This window comes from Zosterops lateralis (assembly GCF_965231275.1).
Source record: "Zosterops lateralis genome assembly, chromosome: 3".
NCBI classification, from domain to species: domain Eukaryota; kingdom Metazoa; phylum Chordata; class Aves; order Passeriformes; family Zosteropidae; genus Zosterops; species Zosterops lateralis.
In genome coordinates, this window is record NC_139764.1 from 41,424,705 (window position 1) to 41,445,066 (window position 20,362).

The window sequence follows — 20,362 nt, forward strand, 5'->3', positions numbered from 1 at the left end:
ATGTGTACAAACAAGTAGAATTTCCCTAATGAAATTGTCAACAGTAGTTAGTGATAGCCAGGTGGCACTTTTAATTGAGAAAGCATCCAGGGTTATTGTATAGGGATCATAGTACCTTTCCTGATCCTAAGTATTTTAGAAGCAAACATGGGCCCTTTCCTGAACAACTTGTGAAAAAAAGAAAACAACCCTACAAACAAATCACAAAACCCCAAAACAGCTCTGAAGAGCACTGTATGAATTGAGTAATTAATGAGTGGCTGAGGGAAGTTATGTCATTCTGGTGGCTGTTCAGGAATCCTCTGACTATTGTAATCATCAATGCAATGTAGGAACTTAAACATTTTACAATTTGGTAGCATTTAATATTTTAAAAAGTCAGAATATTTTTTTCTGTTTTATTTACATTTTTAATGTTTTGTTAGCAATAGCTTACGTGTTGTTTGGCAACGGCTTGTATGATGAAGCTATACAACATTTTTCAACAATGCTGCAGGTAAGTTTTCTGCTTGGACCCCAAAAAATAAATTAATGAAAATATCCATTGCCACATATGGCTTTTAATAAAACAAGTATTAAATTAAGGATTTTTAAATGAGAGTAATTATTCTACTGTTTATTCATTTTCTTTTCCATCCAAACATAAGCATACTCTTAGAACTGGGTGATCAGTATCTTGGTTATTTGGTGAGTATTTTTCTCATCTGTAGGCATTAAGTTTTTATGGCACTTTGACCAAAAAAGCACATGTTTTCAGAAATCTGACCTCTGCAGAGCTGAAGTTCCTTAGATTGTCTGCTTATTCTGTAGGCTGAGATATTTTAAAGTAGACTTTTTTAAGTGACGGCATGTTGCCCGTAACATGAGAAAAATAGCCCTGACAGAGATAATTTGTTGCTAGTGGCAAGTAACACATTGCTTTCACAATGATAAATGATTTTGTATGCTGGCTTTATCCTTTTTCAATGGTAAGAATTTTATTAGTTTAATATATAAATAAAACACAACTAATATTTATATTGTGAGTGTTTTTCCTGACCAAAATAAAGAATTCAGAATCTTCTGCAGTTAAGTAGGAGGTAGTCACATTTAAAACAAAACCAGCCCCAACAATTTCTAAGATGCAATTAAAGATGATTTCAAAGTACTGCATTTTTATGGCTAAAAACTTGGAACATCCAGAAGCATTGGCATATTTTTTCATTTAAACTGTTTAAAGTACAAAAATGCAAGCTGAAAGCAATACTGAAAATAATAGCATGTATTTTTTCTTAAATGTCATATGGCTTGTTCTTAAATTGAGTGGAAGTGTGGCAATTTAATGGAATTATTCCAGGGAATTTATCTGAGGACAAGAACATTTGGAGTTTTTGTGTGCTTCGATTTTTATTTGGTTGATACAGGTGTTTAGTGTTATCTTTGATTTGTTTTAATATGAGGGGTTTTTTTTGCCCTAATGAGAAATCCTGCTTCCAAAACCACTGGATTTACATATTGTTTCCTGTCTTTATTTAGAAGGAAACTTAATACAAGTGAAGATAAGCAAGATACGCCAACTGTAGAAAGATACTGGGAGAAGTGTTTATGTAGTAGAGTATTTCTACAGTGCCTACATCTCAGTTTAAAGTATGCTTTAGTACCATGCTTACAATATGCCTGAAAGGCTGTAGAGTGATCATGATTGTTCACTCTGTTTTCCACAAGGCAATTTTAAAATACATATAAAGTGATCATTAAAACATTTAATTGAATAGAACAGCCTCGCTTAGCAATGGTATTGAAAGTAGGAAGTTACCTACTGTTGATGTTGTCAAATGTAAACTTGGAAGCAGCTCAAGTCTGACAAGCTGCCAGCATTGATATGCCATGTATTCTGTTGTTTTGTCCACAGCAGAGTTTGTTTCTTCGGAAACAGTTTGTTCCTTGGCAGATGTTGCAATTAAATAAGACCAGGCTTGTGCTACAAACTTTTGTAGCACAGCTGTGTTGCTTGCAGGTTGTGAAGATGGTGTGATTCCTGACTGGTTTTCAGGGAAACCGACTGCATAGGCATTGTTGTGTTGACAAAACAGTTTTGCTGTGTAGTTCTTGAAATTTGTATGGGAAAATGTGGTTGGAGTAAATGACATAACACAAGAAGTAGATTTACTTTGTAGGGTGTATCCTCCCTAAGTGCCCAAGTAGGAAAGTCACAAAATCAAAATCAAATCTAACTCAAGGAAAGTTGGTTTGAATTTTGCAGAACTATTTTGGTAGAATACTTCTGATTTTAGTTGCTGTCTGAATATGAATTTCATCAGGATGCCATAATATCTTGCTCCCAAATTTTAAATCTCAAATTTAAATTGCATACAAAGTAAGCTTTGAGTGTCCAAATTGTATGTTTCTTATCTCAGTGGCATGAGACAGAAGAAGTTACATAATTACCACTGAGGTTACAACTAATGAAGATTGGGTAACAGAATATTCTAATGATTACTGTGTATTTTAATCTATTCTAATGTACACTGTGTAAAAGCTTCTGGTAGATGGTCAGTGGCACTATAACTGCACTCTGTTTGGCTTTTTTACCAGACAAATACTCTAGAACAATTCCATTAAATTGAATTGGAAGTTGTGAGCAAACGAAAGTATGGACTGTAATACAATAAACTTCTTTGCCTGGCAGCTGTGATTGTTCATTGCTTACTATTTTAGATCAGCTAAAATTAAATACATATTGAAGAAACCAAAAAACCCACACCACAAATTAATATTTTATTTGTTTAACAGGAAGAACCAGAGCTGGTTAGTGCGATTTATGGACGAGGGATAGCATACGGAAAAAAAGGACTACATGTGAGTAGATATTTTTTTAAATTAATACCCAAATTAATTATTTGAGGCTCAACTATAAGAGAGCATGTAACAGGAATAACTAGGCTGGTTAGAACATGTTAAGTACACCCTAAATTAGTCTTTGTGTTGTCCTGCTTCCATGAGGAGTCTGTTCTTTGATCGATGCACTGTATAACACAGAGGGATGCAGCAGATCATAATGCTCAGGCCATGGGTACGTTTGCTTTGTGAGACTGTGGAAGTAAAGCTGCACAACATAACTGTGCCAAAGGAGAAGATAAGGCACTGTTGTGAGTGGCAGATAGTAAGGCTGTGAGCCACAGCTTCTTGAAAGAATTGCCTGTTCAGATAACAGGCAGTGCCTTGCCCCTGAGAGACAGGTTTATGAAGTCCCACTGAATTCATCACCACATTTAAGGTGTGTTTGGAAATGAAAAAGTCTTTTATTGCAGCTTGGGAACATTGTCAGCTCTTCCAATACAGTTGATTTCACATTGCTTTTTGATTGCTTATGCAATTGGTAAGTATAGCACCTTGAATTTTAGATAGGGAGGATGCTGTTGGCATCACCCCATTTATCAGGACTGCTTGGCTTAAGTTGCAGACGGTGCTGATGATAACACTGCTGGGTGTGTGTGTGCCTCTGTGCTGGAGTCCATGTGGGAGCTTGAACCAGCTTTGCTGCCAAGCAGGGTTCCTTTGGAGCTATAAATCTAATATTTATTCACAGAGTTAAATTAATAGATTTTTAGATGTTCAACACAAAGATGATGTGTACAAGGTTTAGTTTTGTTGTTTGTAGCATATTCTTTGCAGAATAATGCAATCTTGATGTTTTTAGCAGAGGTGTGAAGGGCTTTTAATATAAACTGTTACACTTTCAGACACTTAGCCAATCTAGTTGTCCTTCATCTTGAGAGTATATTAGTCTAAGTATGCACAGTTGTTCACCTTGTTTATTTTTCCTCCTTTTCAGGATATGAAAAATGCTGAACTTGCTCTGTTTGAGCTCAGTAGGGTGATTAGTCTAGAACCAGATCATCCTGAAGTACTTGAACAGCGAGCAGAAGTGAGCATTTTTTATGTCTCTTCAGACTTTTGGAGAAGTTGCAATTATACAGTGTTTCCAATTATATCTTAACTGATTTAATGAGTAAAGCTTGGTGTTCTCTGAACATTCCTCCTTTCTTTTAAAATATACATATTTCCTCTCAAACAGTATAATTTGTGGAATATTTAGTTTTAAAATAAGGTATTGACCATATAGAGTTACTCTAGCCAATGGAATGGCATATATTATGTTTAAGTGTTCAGTTTCTGACATACTGTATAGCAATAATTTGTGTTTAGGTGTTTTGGTTTTTTTAATGAAATTAATCAAAATATCTCTTGAAGCTTACTGTTTGCACCTTTTGTCATCTTACTAAATCTACTGTGAATAGTAGTTGTTAAAATACCATTTTTTAAAAAAAATGCAATGTTTTGGGTTTAGATTTGTGCATGTAATTTAAAAATCATTCCAACCCACATATATTTTTATTCTGAAAATTAAGTTTTGTTTTGCTAACTAAATTACAGAAAATGAATGTCAAGAAGCAGCTTTGTAGACAAACCAAAAGTATAAATATTAGTCAGCATTCTGATAAAAATAGCTGCCATAATATTCACAGTTTTTATGTTTTTAGTGATCTCTTAGTACACTTGTGAACCTCGATCTAAAAATGTGAAAGGCATTCAAATAATTGGAAATGGATCATTTTCCATTGGTGGAATGTTTCTTTCAAATAAGGCTTGGGAGAATACGTTAATTACATTTTCATTTGAATATGTTGAAATAGCTTGAAATTGAGTATTTTGTTTTGACAGACTGTTTTTTAATTTGGAATATAGGGTTTCTGCAAATGTGGTGATGTTCATGTACACTGAGAGTTTTGAGAAAAGTTCTTTCAGATTTACTCTTTCATAGGGGTTTAAAAGCCATAATTACTGAAATTTATAGTGGAACTTTCCAGCCTATTCTAGGAAATACTATTACTCTGTTACAGCTGAACATGGAAAAGAATAATGTTCATATTTCTAAAACAAATCTCTTCAGTCTGTCTGCTCTAAACTGTGTTTTGGTTTTATACTCTTAGATATTGTCTGCACTAGGACGAATCAGTGAAGCATTATCAGATTTCACCAAAGCTATTCAGCTACAACCATCAGCTACGCTCTACTGGCACAGAGGTACCCTTTACTTCATATCTGAGGTTAGTGGATTTTGGGGATTCTCTTTGGCTTTGGTTGTGGGGATGTTGTTCATTATTTTGTTGACTTCTGTGGTAGTTGTTACTTTTGTTCTAGAACTTCTTTCCTATTTAATTAAAAAAAAACCCAAACCAGTATAATAACAAAAACCCTAATTCTCCTGTAGCTGGCTTTCTGACAGTTCAGAAGTATTCTCTAAGTATTTCATTTGCAAATCTATTTAATGGAGAGAATCAGAGGACAAGTATCTTGCATGCACCTCAAATTCTTTTGTGTTTGAGGAGTAGGATGTGAATAAAGACTTTGACTTGATTTATAACCTGCAGCTACATTTAATTAGTATTGATAAACACTAGTCTAAAAAGGAAAATAGTTATGTCCAAGGCAGTAAGTCCTCTATATACTTAAGAAAAACACACTCCTCACAATAAGCAAAAAACCTCTACAAAAATGCTAACATCCCATTTTGCTATGTGATCTGTGTATGTTGTTCTTTAAGCTCTAATGTAGGATAAGTAGCTTTATCTTTGAAGATTGTGTGAATACTAGATAGCTGATTTCCTGCTTGATTCTTCAGATTTCACTGTTTGTTTCCAGCTATTTTTCCATTAATTTTACTGTGTTTTATACAGCACTTCCTGTAAAAGTTGGAAGTGAATTGTGCATTCGTTGATGTTCTAATTCGTAGTTGATTCATTGATGTTTAGCCCTGAGACTGACTTTATATACTGAACAAAATTCTGTAGTTTACTTTTATGAAAATATAAATACGTATTCCTGTTTATTTGTGTGGTGTTTTCTGTGTCATCTGAAATCTTCTTTTTCATAGGATTATGCAACAGCCCATGAAGATTTTCAGCGCTCACTGGAACTGAACAAAAATCAGCCTATAGCTATGCTTTATAAAGGCTTAACCTTCTTTCACAGAGGACTTTTGAAGGTAAATCTGTATTAAACAACTGTTCATGTAGAACAGTACCCTTTATTTGAAGTTATTTCCGTAAAATATTAGAAATATCGTTGGTGCTGATATATGTATTTTCTTTTACTTAAGGGATATTTTTGAGGTAAAAGAGTGCAAGCAAAATAAAAAAGATTCCATGATATGATATGATATGTAAATACTGCAGGTCTTGTTGAACCTCAGTAGATCAGTGATAACAGACATGTTCAAGGAGTACTTTTAAAGATATTTGTGTTTAGCACCTCTACTAGTATTTGTATGATTATGTTCAAAGATTTCAAAATTAAATGAAGATTTCCTACATTTTGTGAGAGGGAGAGGGATGAAGAGAAAAATTACTCTGAACTCGTCCTTGAATGAGCTTGGGAGTAATCAAGGAAAGTGCTGGTAGAGACTTGCATTTATGCATATTTATTTCAGTTGTATGTTTTTTGTGGAAGGCTGATATCTAACTTGAGGGAATAGAATTGCTCCTTCAATTTCTAAAATTGGCAGGGAAGTAAGTTGTTCCCATATCTTTATTAGTACTCTATTAGTAGTTTTAGCTGATTGTCCTACATTTTTGTTCAGTGGGTATTTTTGTGCACATTGTAGTGCTCAGAAGAGAGTTGATAGTTTTTCTAAATAAGAATTTTTAAGTTGACTAAACATACCAGCAATTCTTTCCTTACGGCATCTAATTTATTTCACTGAAAACTTCAAGATGCTTTTTAGGCATTCCTTCGTAATATAAAGTAGTTGATTATTCCATCCTTAATTCTAAGTCTCAGTGTTGAATATTCCAGTTTGTGTAGCCACTCTAGTTTGAAAAACTGAGTTCTTAATCAGATTCTTTTACCACATGAAGAGTAGTATTTCATTAACCACATGCTTAGTTTGTTAGCTTTTGTTTTTATTACATTGTATTCCTCACAACAGTAATAGCTTCAGTACACGCTATTGTGTGAAGATGATCCCTTACTCTGTAATCCCTCAAGAGAATGTTTCCAACTGAGGAAATAACAAAGAAAGCAATAAGACAATTAAAGGCAGAGTGCAGATTTGAAGGACTCTTTTGGCCTTCAAAACTTAAAAGGTACATTATGAATGAAGAAGGAAGACTGTGAGGAGAGACTGCTTTGCCTTAGGGACCCGACTGATCTTTGAAAGCAAACTCTGAAGGGATTTCATCTTTGAACTCTATTAAAATACTAAAAGAATTGCACATTCCTGCTGCAGATTAGACAAAAAAAAAAAACTTCCAGCTAAATATGTCACTACTGTAAAGAATGTTTCAATATTTCATTTATTATGTAATAATTTTTACTCTATAGATTTTGTAATAAATTCATGCCTTGTTTGTTCCTTCCAAAGCTTTTGATATATAACTGTAAATTCCATAGCTAGTAGCTACTGAGGTTACTGAAATCTAATGAATGTAGTAAGTTACAATTTTTTCTGTTGGTCCCTTTCTGTAGGAAGCCATTGAATCCTTCAAAGAAGCTCTGAAGCAGAAAGCAGACTTCATAGATGCATATAAAAGTCTGGGACAAGCCTACAGGTACTTACATTCAGAAGCAGTTCTAAAGTAATTTTTTCATCTGGTTGTGTTCTTTAAAATGCACTCTAAGTTTTACACATTTGTTACAAAATTGTGCAAAATCAAATGTGATAGTTGGTAGCTCCAGCAGCTGGTATGGCTATGTCAGGATATGTTCAATATAAATAATTTCTATGTTTGCTTTGTATTTTTAATTTATCTCTTTGAGTCTTCCAGACTCAAAGGTTAGTTAAATGGCAGTTTCCAGTAAGATGTTTTAGGTATGCTAAATGATTTTTAAATGATGGAAAGGTTTAATACAACATGAACTATAGCTGATCAAATCCTGCTTCAAATATAGTGGCTTTGCTCTTCAGATATTTATTTGAAACTAAAGAGCTGTGGTTAATCACTATTCTGCTAAAAATACTTGCTGGCAAATGTATTTAAAACTAGTAAATCTTGTTATTCTAGAGTTGCTCTTGTTTGAATTAATTTTGTCTAATATAATAATCTTAAATCAGTGTACTGAACTAAAAAACTATAATAAATTAAATTATATACTATTTCTATATTAACTTTCTTATGACAGTTTCTCTGAGACTGTTTTTACTGCTGCTTACATGTACAGCTGTCCTGCACATGGAGTAATTCCAGTCAATAAATTTTTAGTTAGTTTCAGTTTTCAAACACCATATGCTTCCTTCCTACTCAGCATTTAAGTAGTTGGTAAATTTGTAAAAACATGCTTGTACTTTAAAAGACCTCTCAAAGATAATTTTTTCCAAGAATGCTTTGTGTGGAAGTTTTATTTGTTTTAGTTTCTAAAGAAATACCTTAGGTATGTGTTTTTACAGTTTTAATGTCTGCTGAGGATTGTGAAGATTTGTGGTCTTGTGGGGTTATATTTCAGAGTACATATTTCTGGGAGTGGCAAACTGTGCAGCTGTTCTGTTACTACCATAGAAGAATAGTTGCCAAATTACTGCTTTTGTTATAGAAGTTTTCCATTAGTACTGTGTTGCTCTTCAATGCTATCCCCTTTCAACACCTTAAAGTTCACCTTTAAAAAGCAATTTTTTGTCACTGTTGCCTTCTTTCCACGTTCTGAAATCACCTAGAGAGCTTGGCAACTTTGATGCTGCTACAGAGAACTTCCAGAAGGCTTTACTGCTGAATCAAAATCATGTTCAGACATTACAGCTGAAAGGAATGATGCTTTATCATCATGGTAGCTTAGATGAAGCACTAAAGAATTTTAAGGTAAGCAGGCCCTAAGTAAACACAAAATTAAATGTTTTAATGAGATCCTGTATTCAACAGATGCAATAAAATGGTCACATTTCAGAGCTTTTCAATTCTGAGTGTGTGTGCATTTGAACTAGAAATATTTTTTTCTGAAATCCATCTTAAAAGCTAAAACTTAACCATCTGTAATTCAAAATGTAATTTTGCTAAAACTAAGGTGATTTCTTTAACTGTTTTATGTGTTTGTAAAACCAAGCTCTGGCTGATTTTTAGTTTTTCTTTTTAAACTGGTAATTGTGTTCTTGCTGATACTTTGACTTGAAGCCTAAAGTTTTTTTCATCTCAGATGAAAGATAAAATGTACTAGTCTGTAATTTTTAGCTGAAAATAAGTTACAATGTTTATTTAATTCTTCTAGAGTATTTTCTTGTGAAAAAGTCAGCATATGTTGTGATTCATTGCGCTTGCAGAAATTTTCATGTTGCCAAAATCTTGCCTATCTCTGCTGGCATTAAATAATTGCCTTATTTTATAGACAGAACAAAAAAGGCAGATGTTATTTGTATGCTCATATTCTTAAAACAAAGAATGAAATAAGATTCCTTTCCAAACGAGTCTGTGCTTATCCCAAGGAGAACACTTTATGTGCATTATTACATATTCACCTTCTATAACCCAATTTGTAGATACTGGTGTAATTGAAAAGATACTTCAACTTCTGAGATGGAGATGCTCTTCTAAAGACATGTAATTGCTGGAAGAATTGGAGCATTCATTTCTGAATCATAAACAGGAATTTGCTGTGTGTTTAACGTACAGTAAATAGCTGACTAACATAGAAGTGTACTAATGCATGAAGTAGTGAAGAGATGAATGGGGGAAAGTATGAAAAGGATGTATCTATATAACTAACCCAAAATTATTTGTTACATTGTCAGGAGTATATTTTGCCTAATTTCATCCAGCTAACATTGAGCTAATACTGTTAGAGCAAAGTGCGCAAAGCATATTTTCATTGGCAGGGTTTGGGTTTTCAGGTTTTTTCCCCTTTGATAAAGCTGAAAATATTTTTTCTTACATTTGCTAGCAGTTTAAGTGCTCGGCAGCATTTGAAAGAAAATTGTGATGGAAGTGGATCTTAATAATCAGTAAATCTTTTCACTTGTCTTCTGACCAGACAGGTTGGATTATTTGAAGGTACTCTTTCTGTCTCTTGATTTATGGGTGCTTTGTTCCTTTAATTTCCTAGAGATGTCTACAGCTAGAACCATACAATGAAGTGTGCCAGTACATGAAGGGTCTCAGCCATGTTGCAATGGGACAGTTTTATGAAGGCATAAAAGCTCAGACCAAAGTTATGTTAAATGATCCTTTACCAGGACAGAAGGCCAGTCCAGAATATCTGAAAGTGAAATACCTCCGAGGTAGGTTGGAATTTTGGTTGTGGGTTTTTTTATTTTCTTAAATGCTTCAAGGACCCTGAAAGTGCAAGGTTGCTTGTAGTTATGGTCATTTTTAGAGAAACCAGTGTACATTCTCATGAGCGCTGTTGAGTATGTGTGTTAAGAAAAAGGTACACTGAGTCTTACTGTTCATACAGTTAAAAGCTAGGTTGAAAAATGGAATATACATTTCTCTATAAATGTATACTGTTGTGATACCTAGTTGAAAAAGACTTATTTCTATCTTGGAAATTGGCTAGCAAAATTATATTATCTAAAAATAATGACTTTATTAAGTCATGTTGTTTAACTGACTAGCATATAACCTGGTTACTGTTTTTGTGTAATGGCATAAGTAAACTGATTATTCAAACAGTATTTAACTTTGTTTCTTTCCTCCAGAGTATTCTAGATATTTGCATGCACATTTGGATACCCCGCTTACAGAGTATAATACTGATATAGATCTGCCTGGGAATTTCAAGGATCACTGGGCCAAAAATCTTCCTTTTCTTATAGAAAACTATGAAGAACAGCCAGGATTACAGCCACATATAAAGTGAGAATTTTTATTTTTTAAAACCTGTGGGAAATGGGGGAGTCTGCCATTGAATTCAGTAAAACTGAATGCATTTGAGATATTAGGTGTAACTGCAACATGCTGTGTATGTTCAGTGGGCTGGGAGGAGGAATGAGTGTTCTCTATCCTGTATTTAAGTGTTTCTCAACAAATGGTATTGATTTGTAAAACACAGATTTGTTCACCAAATGCTTTCAGGACCTTCATAGCCAAGCTATGTCTGATGCATGTTTTTCTCCTCTGTAAGAGATGTGTTATTTCAGAATTTTGAAAGCTATAAGCCTGATGTGCAAGAACTCATATGTGTAGCTGATCATCTGGGTTCCATGATGCAATATGAGACACCAGGATTTCTTCCAAATAAAAGGATACATAGAGGTATGCTGAAAATGCTCTGTAAATTTGAGGGGGGATGGGGGGTAAATCAGTGTGGTGATAACTGAACGCTGTATCTTTTCTATCTGCAAATTAGGTTTATGCTGTTTCTTTCAAATCAGATAAAAGTTTAAATAATTATTATGTCAGCATTTTGTGAACCTAGCTGGGCACTGGAAATCAGGACTTCCAAGACTTTTTGATGTTGTCTGTTCTTTTCCTGTAAATACAGTGCTTTCCTGCTTCAGATTTCCTGTCTGTGCAAAATTCAGTATTTGGCTCTAATTGGTTTTCTGTTTCCGTTGTGGGTACCTCTGTCCTCCTGTCTCACCTCAGCAATGGGATTGGCCACTCTAGAAGTAATGCAAGCTGTGCAGAGGACTTGGGCAAACTCCAAAGTTCGGATGAATGGGAAAACCAGACTGATGCAGTGGAGAGATATGTTTGATATTGCTGTGAAATGGCGAAGGTAATGGTCACAGAGGACAGACAGCAAGCCTGGATTGGTGATCATAATGATGAGTGCTCAAGTTAGCCAAAGAGCTGCAGTCATGGGTAACAAAATGAACACTTGCTGCCATTCTGTAACTAGAAAAGTTCTGATAAAAGAAAAGGATGCTGTAGGTACATGGAGTGCACTTGTGAAAATGCTCCATTTTTCTCCTTCTATAAAGGAGGGAAAAAATCAGAATACCATTTTCCAGTTGAAGCAAAGCTGAGAAAGACCATTGGATCCACTGCAGCTAAGGCAAATATAAACTAAAAGTTTCAACTCCAGAAACATAAAATGCTTGAGTTGTGTGGTTTTTATAAGAAAAAACGCTGTTTCAAAAGAAGTTCTTTTCTGTAATTGCTGAATTCTAATTTTTGCCTAAAATTGTTCTGTTGGTGAATAAAGCTCTATTAGAAATATTACATGGATTGAAATGTGTGCCAATGTTGATATCCTTTGTCTTTGTAGGATAGCTGACCCTGACCAGCCTGTGCTTTGGTTGGACCAAATGCCTGCCCGGAGCCTTAGCAGAGGTTTCAATAATCACATTAACTTAATCAGGTATGAGAGTTTTACCAAACAGCATTCCCACACACACTAAGAGATTGCCTCAGAAATTACCAGCTCTTTGTGAAATAGCATTTTGCAGCACTGAATGAATATGTGCTTATTGTTTTACTTTAATATTTATTTTAGGTTTTCTGATGGAACATTTTGGATTTGTGCATAGTTTTCCCTTATGACATCTTTTTCCTGAATTTTAACTGTACAACTGTTTTATAGCAGTATCTAACAAGGATCCAGAATATGTGTATTTTCACATGCTGTTTTTGTTTCCCAAATAACCTTAAATGTAAAAATTTTATTAAGTTCATCAAAGTTGTAATTTTTGTGAATGCTGCCTCTCGAAGGCAGTGGCATCAGTATTGAAACAATGCTGTCCTATTAGCTTTAATACCAATTTACAGTGAAGAGGAAAATGAGTTCTCATAGTTGTTTTCAAGGCAGGCCAGAGTAAAGCAAAAATGACAAAATAAGTAACCTGTGAAAGGTAAGTTGCACTTGTAAATAAAGGTGAAGTATAAGATTCAACCATTGTTGTACGTTCCATCTTCTCCCATGCTGCAAAACTCTATTTGTAGTCATGACAGTGCTACCTCCCTTGAAGTGGTACAAGTGTGATAGACTCGATGTGGCAACATCACTGTCAATCACAGGAGCAGAGTGTGTTTGTGTAAGTAAATATGTAGCCAGGTTTCATCTGATTCCACCCCCTCATGGGAAACACTGAATCTTTGATCTGTCATTCTGCTTTTATGTATGTCTATCTCTTTATCCTTTGAGAAGCTATACTGAAAAAGAAGAATAAGGGAAACAGCCTTCTCAAGAATTATTTCAGGCAGAGAAAAGTAGCGATGCTCTGATGTTCATATGCAGAGGCTCATGAGGATTTGTCCTCACTCTTCATTTCAGCCTGTGGAATGGACCCTAGCAGCCTCTCATCTACTTTATGGAGTGGTTAATGCAGCATTAAACTGTAGTGCAGATCATTTATTTCGCAAGATGTGCTGCTTTTTGACCAGTCTTGTGCTCAGGCTTCTTTCTTCACTCAAGCCAAGTGTTACATTTGGGCTCCAGTCTGTTTCCATCTTTGCTGTTGCTGCATTTCTCCCTTGTCATATGTAAAATGTAGCAGAAACCACAGTACTTGGAGACAGAGATGCATTCCATACTTCACTTTCATGGTTTCTTCATGGTTTTATTTCTAAATGGGAGAGTAAAAGCCTAACTTCTAGGTGATCTGTGTTGGCAGAAAGGCATTCATGTAACAACATCTAATTAACAACACCTAACATCCTGAAACTTACGCTGAATGTTTCGTCTGCACAAATATGTCCTTGTACAGAATTTCTGTGTCAGGGACTCGTTTTGCAGTGGCCAAGGTTCTTTACTTGTTTTCCTTTCATCAGAGAATGCTGGCCAAACTGACAATGTACTGTTACAGCTGTTTTGGTCATTTTATAGAAATCTGAAATAAGCTTCATGAACATTCAGAATTGCAGGCCCACAGTGAACCTAGTTCTAACCTTTTCAGTTTGGTTCAGCTGTGACTTTTGGGGATCTCATCAGCATTTTGGTTGTGCTTCTTTGATAGCTAAGTAATAGTTCTCTGAAAAATACTGGTTTGGTGCCTTTTTTGAAGAAACAATAGTTTTGAAGCAGCCTAAATACCACTGCCTTAGGAGATGCTCATGCTTTAGTACTGGATGGTGACTGCAGTCTTTTTGACTCTGAAAGCCTGTTCTGCTTTGGTCACTCTCCAGCCTTAAGTAATAGCCACTTTCTTTGGTCAGCTTTCTGTTGTGATTTGTTTCTGGTTTTGGCTCCATCCTGATTATTTCACATGATGTGAGCGATAAAATAAATAAAGATATCTAATGGTAATGGTTGTCTTTTTTAAATTTAATTTTGAACCATGTTCTAGTTCACTATGGTTTCTAGATGACAATTTCTTCTTAAAGAATTATGCAGATGTGTATAATTTCCTTTTTTACATTACTCAGCTTGTAAAAGGATTGCTGATTGTAGAGACTAATAGGGCACAGAGCTAATACCCTTCTCTTGATAACTGAGATGGCTTTATGGTCTTTTCACTGTCCCTCAGGAAGACACTTTGTTTTACAGTTAGGTTATGGTTTGAAAGTTATTCTCATACCCATATGACTAAAGCTGAACTCTTTTTATAATAGCATGGCTACCTGACAGCCAGGTGTAATAGTAGATTTAGGCTGACAAATAGCAGTTTGCATGGTTATTTTGTGTATTAAGATAAAAGCTGTTTAGTCAAACAAGAAGTGTAGCAGCAGCAGTTGGCTGTTCTTCTAGCATTTGTAAAAGTTCTAGTCATGCTGAGCTCAAACTGTCTCTAGATTTTATTTTATCTGAATTGTACATCAGGAATTTCTGGGGGCAGAAATACTTGGATTACTTGTCTGTTAGCACAACCTTTTTCTTTATATGATATCTTTCCATTGGAAGTCCAGTATTGTTCAATCATTCCTGTCAAATGAGTCTTGTCATGGAGGCACTAGCATTCAATGTCTGCTGAATAATTTTTTTTTCTTTTCCAGAATGCCAAAATATTTGGAGTGTGTCAGAAAACAAAAACTTTTTTTGTTTGTTTTGTGTCAATTTGGGGACCTTTTTTTAAAGAGATATAAGAAACATCTTGCACTTCACAACTTTTGGTAGGCTTTCAGATCTTAATTTTAATCTTTCTGAATTAATTAATCTTTCTGAAGTTGGAGGTCTGTCAGCTGTCCCTGTCTATAGACAAGGGTGAATTTGGCTTATCTCCTTTCTGACTTAAATGATCAAAGCTAGTAGTTTGATTTAAAGTACAGAAAACATTTTTGAAAGCTTTGGTTGTTTTCATAGACAAAGCAAGTATTTGTGATCAGCTAAACATGAATGATATGCTTAATGTTCTTATTTAAAAAAAAAAGACACTCTGGAACATTGCAACTTTTGAATTCTTGGTGGCAGTGTTTACGAAACAAGCAGAAAGAGTGGGAATAAATGCAAATCATTTTTGACCACGCACCAAAAGTCTTGTAGATGGCCTTATAGAATGATAGGCCTGCTTTGGATGAATTTTCCAAGATGACACTAAAGGAGAATCCACTTCCTTATACTGACATGCTACTGCCTGTTGTACAGATATTTTTTTAATACAGATGGAAAATGATGGGACGTACAACAAGGGCAAATTATGTGTATTAGATTTGTCTTCATCCTTCTGCTTTCCCTGCCTCCCTTTCCTGTGTGCAGATATGTGTATGTGTTCTAGTTCTGCTCAGCTTTTGAGGACTGATTCTGCTAGTTTTCTGAGACTAGGCCTCCTAAGGTGAGAGACTGTCAAGTGAGACATTAGACAGGGACTTGAGCTGCCAGAAATCCCTTAAAGTGGAAAGAAAAAGTTAGGTGTACACAGCTTCCTGTGATTGACAGTGGTTTTGCTTCCTCAGAGAGCGATAACGCTTGCTTTTATAAAATCTTGTTTTGTAGACTGGGAGAAGAGGAAGGACTCCTACAAATGCAGTAATGGTATGTAATTTCTCCTCTCAGAGTGATTAAAATCCTAACAGGTCTCTACCACATTTTAATATTGATTTTTTTTTTTTTTTACTTAGTAGTCCAAGGGAAAAAGCAACACATTTTTAATATTTTTGTTTTTCAGTTACTACTTGTAGCTGTTGGGATTAAAAACAAAATTACTTCAATATAGAGGGACATAGGTGAATAAAGAAAAATACATGTGGACAGTCAGAGCAGATCAACATGTATATTGCCAAATATGTAAACTGAAGAGTGTTGTCTCTAGATGTGCAGACTGAGAATTCTTTTCTAGTTGTGTTGTATCTACGAGTCTAGGGAAGATTATATCTTGTACAAATTGATAATTATCATATAGATAAGATTTGGTGGCATTAGGCACACTAAAAATGGAGGAAATATGCATGGAAAGTAGTTTATCAGAGAACAACAATTCTAATGATACATGAGTTTGAGCAAGTTCACTATGTAATCTGTGTTTAAAACAGATTGGCAATTCACCACACAGATAAACCCTAAGTGGTTCATTCCTTTAATTTACAGAGCAACTGTGAATAAAATTGTGTCAAATATTAATGAGTGATATTTGTGTCCTGGAATTTGTGTCCTCGAAAAACAAGACTTCAAAAAATCCTTTCTTTTCTTTGCAGGGGACAGGTGATTAACATGCGGTACCTGGAATACTTTGAGAAAATTCTTCATTTTATCAAAGACAGGATCCTTGTTTATCATGGGTAAATTACAACTTCTTTTTCCCCTCGCTTTGTTTGCCTGGTAATAATGATCTGAAATTTACATAATATTCATTTCACAAACTCTGAAAGATTTTTTTCTTAGTTTAGTAATTTCTGCTTTCCTTAGTATATATAATTGTTTTAATGCCTGTTGGAAATGGGAAATTGTATTCATTGCCATATAAAGAAACTTAAACTAACAGGAAAAAACCTCTGTGAATTACAGTGTACCTAGAAACGAATAACTATTTTGAATTTGTAGCTATGGTTCTGTCATGATTGGATCTCTATTCTTTCTAAGCATATGATTTATTAAAGATGCTGGGTTCCCTCCTGGTAGAATCAAGTACAGTTACTCTGACTATTGAGATTAATACATTTTTTTGTTTGTTCAGAGTAAGCACAGTAACATTTGAGCTTAAACCAGACCAACTTGTGGTGTGATTTCTAAAATAATTCTGTTCTTAAAATCTGGTATAGTGTAATTAGTAATTATTAGAGCAGTAATTTGGCAGGTTTCTTCATGATCCAGCTGTGCCTGCATCTGAAGTATTTACTTGTCTTTGAGGCTACACAGATTATGTATTTTGTGAAGAATAGTTCTAATTTTAACTCTCTTCTACTTCCATCTTTCCTTACCTAGAACCCCCTGCCCACACACGCTTATGCATACACTGTTTGATGCTTTAGAGTAGCCAATAGAAAGAGTCAGATAGAGTAATTGATTAGAGTAAGATAAATCTGATTACTGAAATTGAGGTTTGAAGCTGAAAAAAATAACCTGAGCTGATATAGGAGAAAACTGCTTTTTGAAATAGGAGAGCATGTGGACAAGGAGAGCAAGTATAAAGGAACTAATTTTCAGAAAATAAATAATTAACTTTGAATAACTTACTTCACTATGGCTGATTAGGTTAAAGGTATGTGAATTTCCAGAAATGCTACATATGTTCAACTGTTGTATTTCATATTTAATTTTTTTCCAGTGCTAATAATCCAAAAGGACTGCTAGAGGTTCGAGAAGCTTTGGAAAAGGTACATAAAGTAGAAGATCTTCTTCCCATAATGAAGGTAAATTACAGAAAAACTTTAATATATGGTAAATGTCATAATATGTGTTCTGGGAGATATTCAGTTCCTCAAAATAAAACCATAGTATGTAAACTTAAAATTAGTGACTAGAAATAGTAGCTCAGGTTACTCCAAATGTGCATGTATAGGGTTGGACCTTCCTGTTGATGTGTGCAAATGAATGATGTATATTCGAAATCCCTGGCCTAAGTGTGAACTGGTAACAAAATTATGGGAAACCAAAATGTTAAATGTCATTCTTTGAAGCCAGCCTTCTCAACTGAGAGGGTTTGTGGTCAGATCTGCCAAAGTGGGCTCACTCTGTTCCTGTACAATAGGAAAGAGAAAAATTAATTGATGTGCCTGAAAGATTAGGAATATGGAAGCTCTTTTTACTTTTAGGTTCATTGTTGCAGCTCAGTATGTGGTGGGGCTGGTGCGAGAGAGTGGGGGAATAGTTGCCCTTTGTGACTGATGGCTAAAATGAAATCCTGCATAACATTTTGGAGCTTAGGAAGAGTTGGCAAAAAAGGAGGGGGGAAACTTGCAAGTTTTCTTCCTGCTGCTGGTGGTCTTTGTAGAAAGGCTTTGGATATATGACCTGCAAAATGATTTATACTCTAACCTCAATTTGAGCAGTAAGGCTTGAGCTGAGTTTGAGTAAAAGCTCTTCCCCTTCCCCTCCCCCCCCCCCACCCAATTCCTCCAAATTAATCTAGGGTGAGCAGTGTGGAAGTACTTGGAGTTGCAGAAACAAAGTTACAAAGTATGTCTTTTTAAAGGATTGTACAGGATTTTAATCAGAGCAGAATAAAATTCGGGAAGAAACAGTTATGCTAAATAGAGACAAATTCTGTACTTTCTTATCTTGTGTGTCCACATTGGAATTTTGTATCTAAGCAAAGCAGCTGGGTTGCCATAGAGCAGAGATCTCTGAAACTGCCTTGCTGCTACTCCTGACAGACTGCCTGGGTTTGGATGTGTTCTTGGTACTAGTGCTCAATAGTGCACTACAGTTATCTTTGCAGGAGCTACATGGCTTAAGCACTACATTTTCATGGATTTTTATAATATATTGTGAATATGTGTTCTTTGAAGACACCCTAATTTCAGATTTCCTTTTGGTATTACTGTCTTATTCTTGGCTTTGAAAGATGAAGCCAAGTGGATACGAACTGAACCTAAAGAAAAAATTTTGCTAAAGAAGTAGTAGATATTGGGGTGGATGGACAACTAAGTGTTCCCTACTGGCACACAAATGTGCAAGTAGGACCCTGTAGAGGATCTAATGTGGTTACTTTCAAATTGTAGGCCAGAAAAAAGGCTACTAGTGGAGTTAAAAATACAGGTCCCTCCAAGACAATAATGAAAATATATAAACATAGTGGCTGTACATTATTATTTCAAAGTAAATGTCTCAATTGGCAGCAAAGATTCTTCCCAGTTTCCATACCTGTATATTTTGGTCTGGTTTGAGCATCTCCTGCATCCCATTCCAAACTTATGAAAGTGGAATGATGTCTCACTAGAGGCTTTTTTTTCCATTAAAATAAATGCAGATTCTCTTGAAACAGAACACCCTGGATCACAGGTTTTGGGTTAATCAAAAAACTGCCTGAGTAAACACTAGTGCATACTAGTTATTATTAGGGCCTATATAAAATAAATGTCTTTCTAGTAGTGATGTAATTGGGTTATTTGGGTAGCTGGCAAATGGTGTATGTAGAAAGCTGGGCTTTTGGCTTTGCTTAAATGCAGTTCTGCACAGTATATACAACTCTCTGGCTACAGTGTTACTCTTAGATAATGTAGCTTTGTAAAATTCTTAAATCTAGACATATTTTCCTTCTGATGAGGATAAACATCAGTTGAAACTGGATCATAGTTAAGAAACTGTTGCTTTGAGTTGTATTCTGGACTTCACACTTGGACTAACACAGCCACTTCTTAGTGTAAACATAAAATGGGGTCTCAAATTCCTGCTTTTCCATTTACATCATTGCACCAAAAGCTTACCATCAATAAGCAACTTGGGGAGGAATCTGTACAGCTTGAACAGCTTTGTACAGTTGCTTTTCATAAACAGCACATTTTATTCCCTATTTAGTTATAAAGTTGAATGCCACTGTGCCTCATTCAGTATTTATCGTTTCTATTCAGAAGGAAATGAAGGATAAATGAAGTAGTGGCACTAACAGTAACTTTGTTCCCTAAGATTGCCCATGTTCAATTCTACTCCGTGTATTTTATGTGTTTCAAAGCAATAGGTAGGCAGTCTCTGTCTCTGCTTCCTCTAATATTACTTTTTTCTTCTTTTGAAAGCAGTTTAACAGTAAAACCAGAGATGGGTTCACTGTGAACACAAAAGTCCCCAGCCTGAAGGATCAAGGGAAAGAATATGATGGATTCACAATTACAATAACAGGAGATAAGTATGTTCAGGGGTCAGGGTACATTAATGATGAACTATTAGCAGTTAATTGTCTGAAATGCCATTTCTGTTCACATAAAGTGGGTTTTGTTTTTCACTAGTGGCATTTTTGTAAATAAGTACAGTTTATTCATCTGAGGACTTGATTCCTGTTGTGTTTCAAACAAAAAGGGAATATGGATAACACTGATGGAACTGAGTTGATTCTCTAACATATAGCACAAAAGTGAAAAGAGACCTTGTTTTTCAGCTTAGACTGTAAAATGCCTAAAGGGGGAAAATATCAAATACCTCAGTCTTT

General features: G+C 35.1%; 1 protein-coding gene across 1 annotated transcript in view; it reads left to right on the forward strand.

The window, feature by feature from the left end:
• TTC13 (tetratricopeptide repeat domain 13) overlaps positions 1-20,362 on the forward strand; it is a 37,584-nt gene that overhangs the window by 9,010 nt on the left and 8,212 nt on the right. Inside the window, exons 4-18 of the mRNA XM_083855982.1 lie at positions 426-496; positions 2,773-2,838; positions 3,815-3,907; positions 4,974-5,090; positions 5,918-6,028; positions 7,510-7,592; positions 8,693-8,834; positions 10,069-10,243; positions 10,664-10,820; positions 11,089-11,219; positions 11,553-11,685; positions 12,178-12,270; positions 16,476-16,559; positions 17,546-17,630; positions 19,953-20,062. Coding sequence (XP_083712108.1) covers positions 426-496; positions 2,773-2,838; positions 3,815-3,907; positions 4,974-5,090; positions 5,918-6,028; positions 7,510-7,592; positions 8,693-8,834; positions 10,069-10,243; positions 10,664-10,820; positions 11,089-11,219; positions 11,553-11,685; positions 12,178-12,270; positions 16,476-16,559; positions 17,546-17,630; positions 19,953-20,062 — 1,651 coding nt within the window. The remainder of the gene's footprint in view (positions 1-425; positions 497-2,772; positions 2,839-3,814; positions 3,908-4,973; positions 5,091-5,917; positions 6,029-7,509; positions 7,593-8,692; positions 8,835-10,068; positions 10,244-10,663; positions 10,821-11,088; positions 11,220-11,552; positions 11,686-12,177; positions 12,271-16,475; positions 16,560-17,545; positions 17,631-19,952; positions 20,063-20,362) is intronic.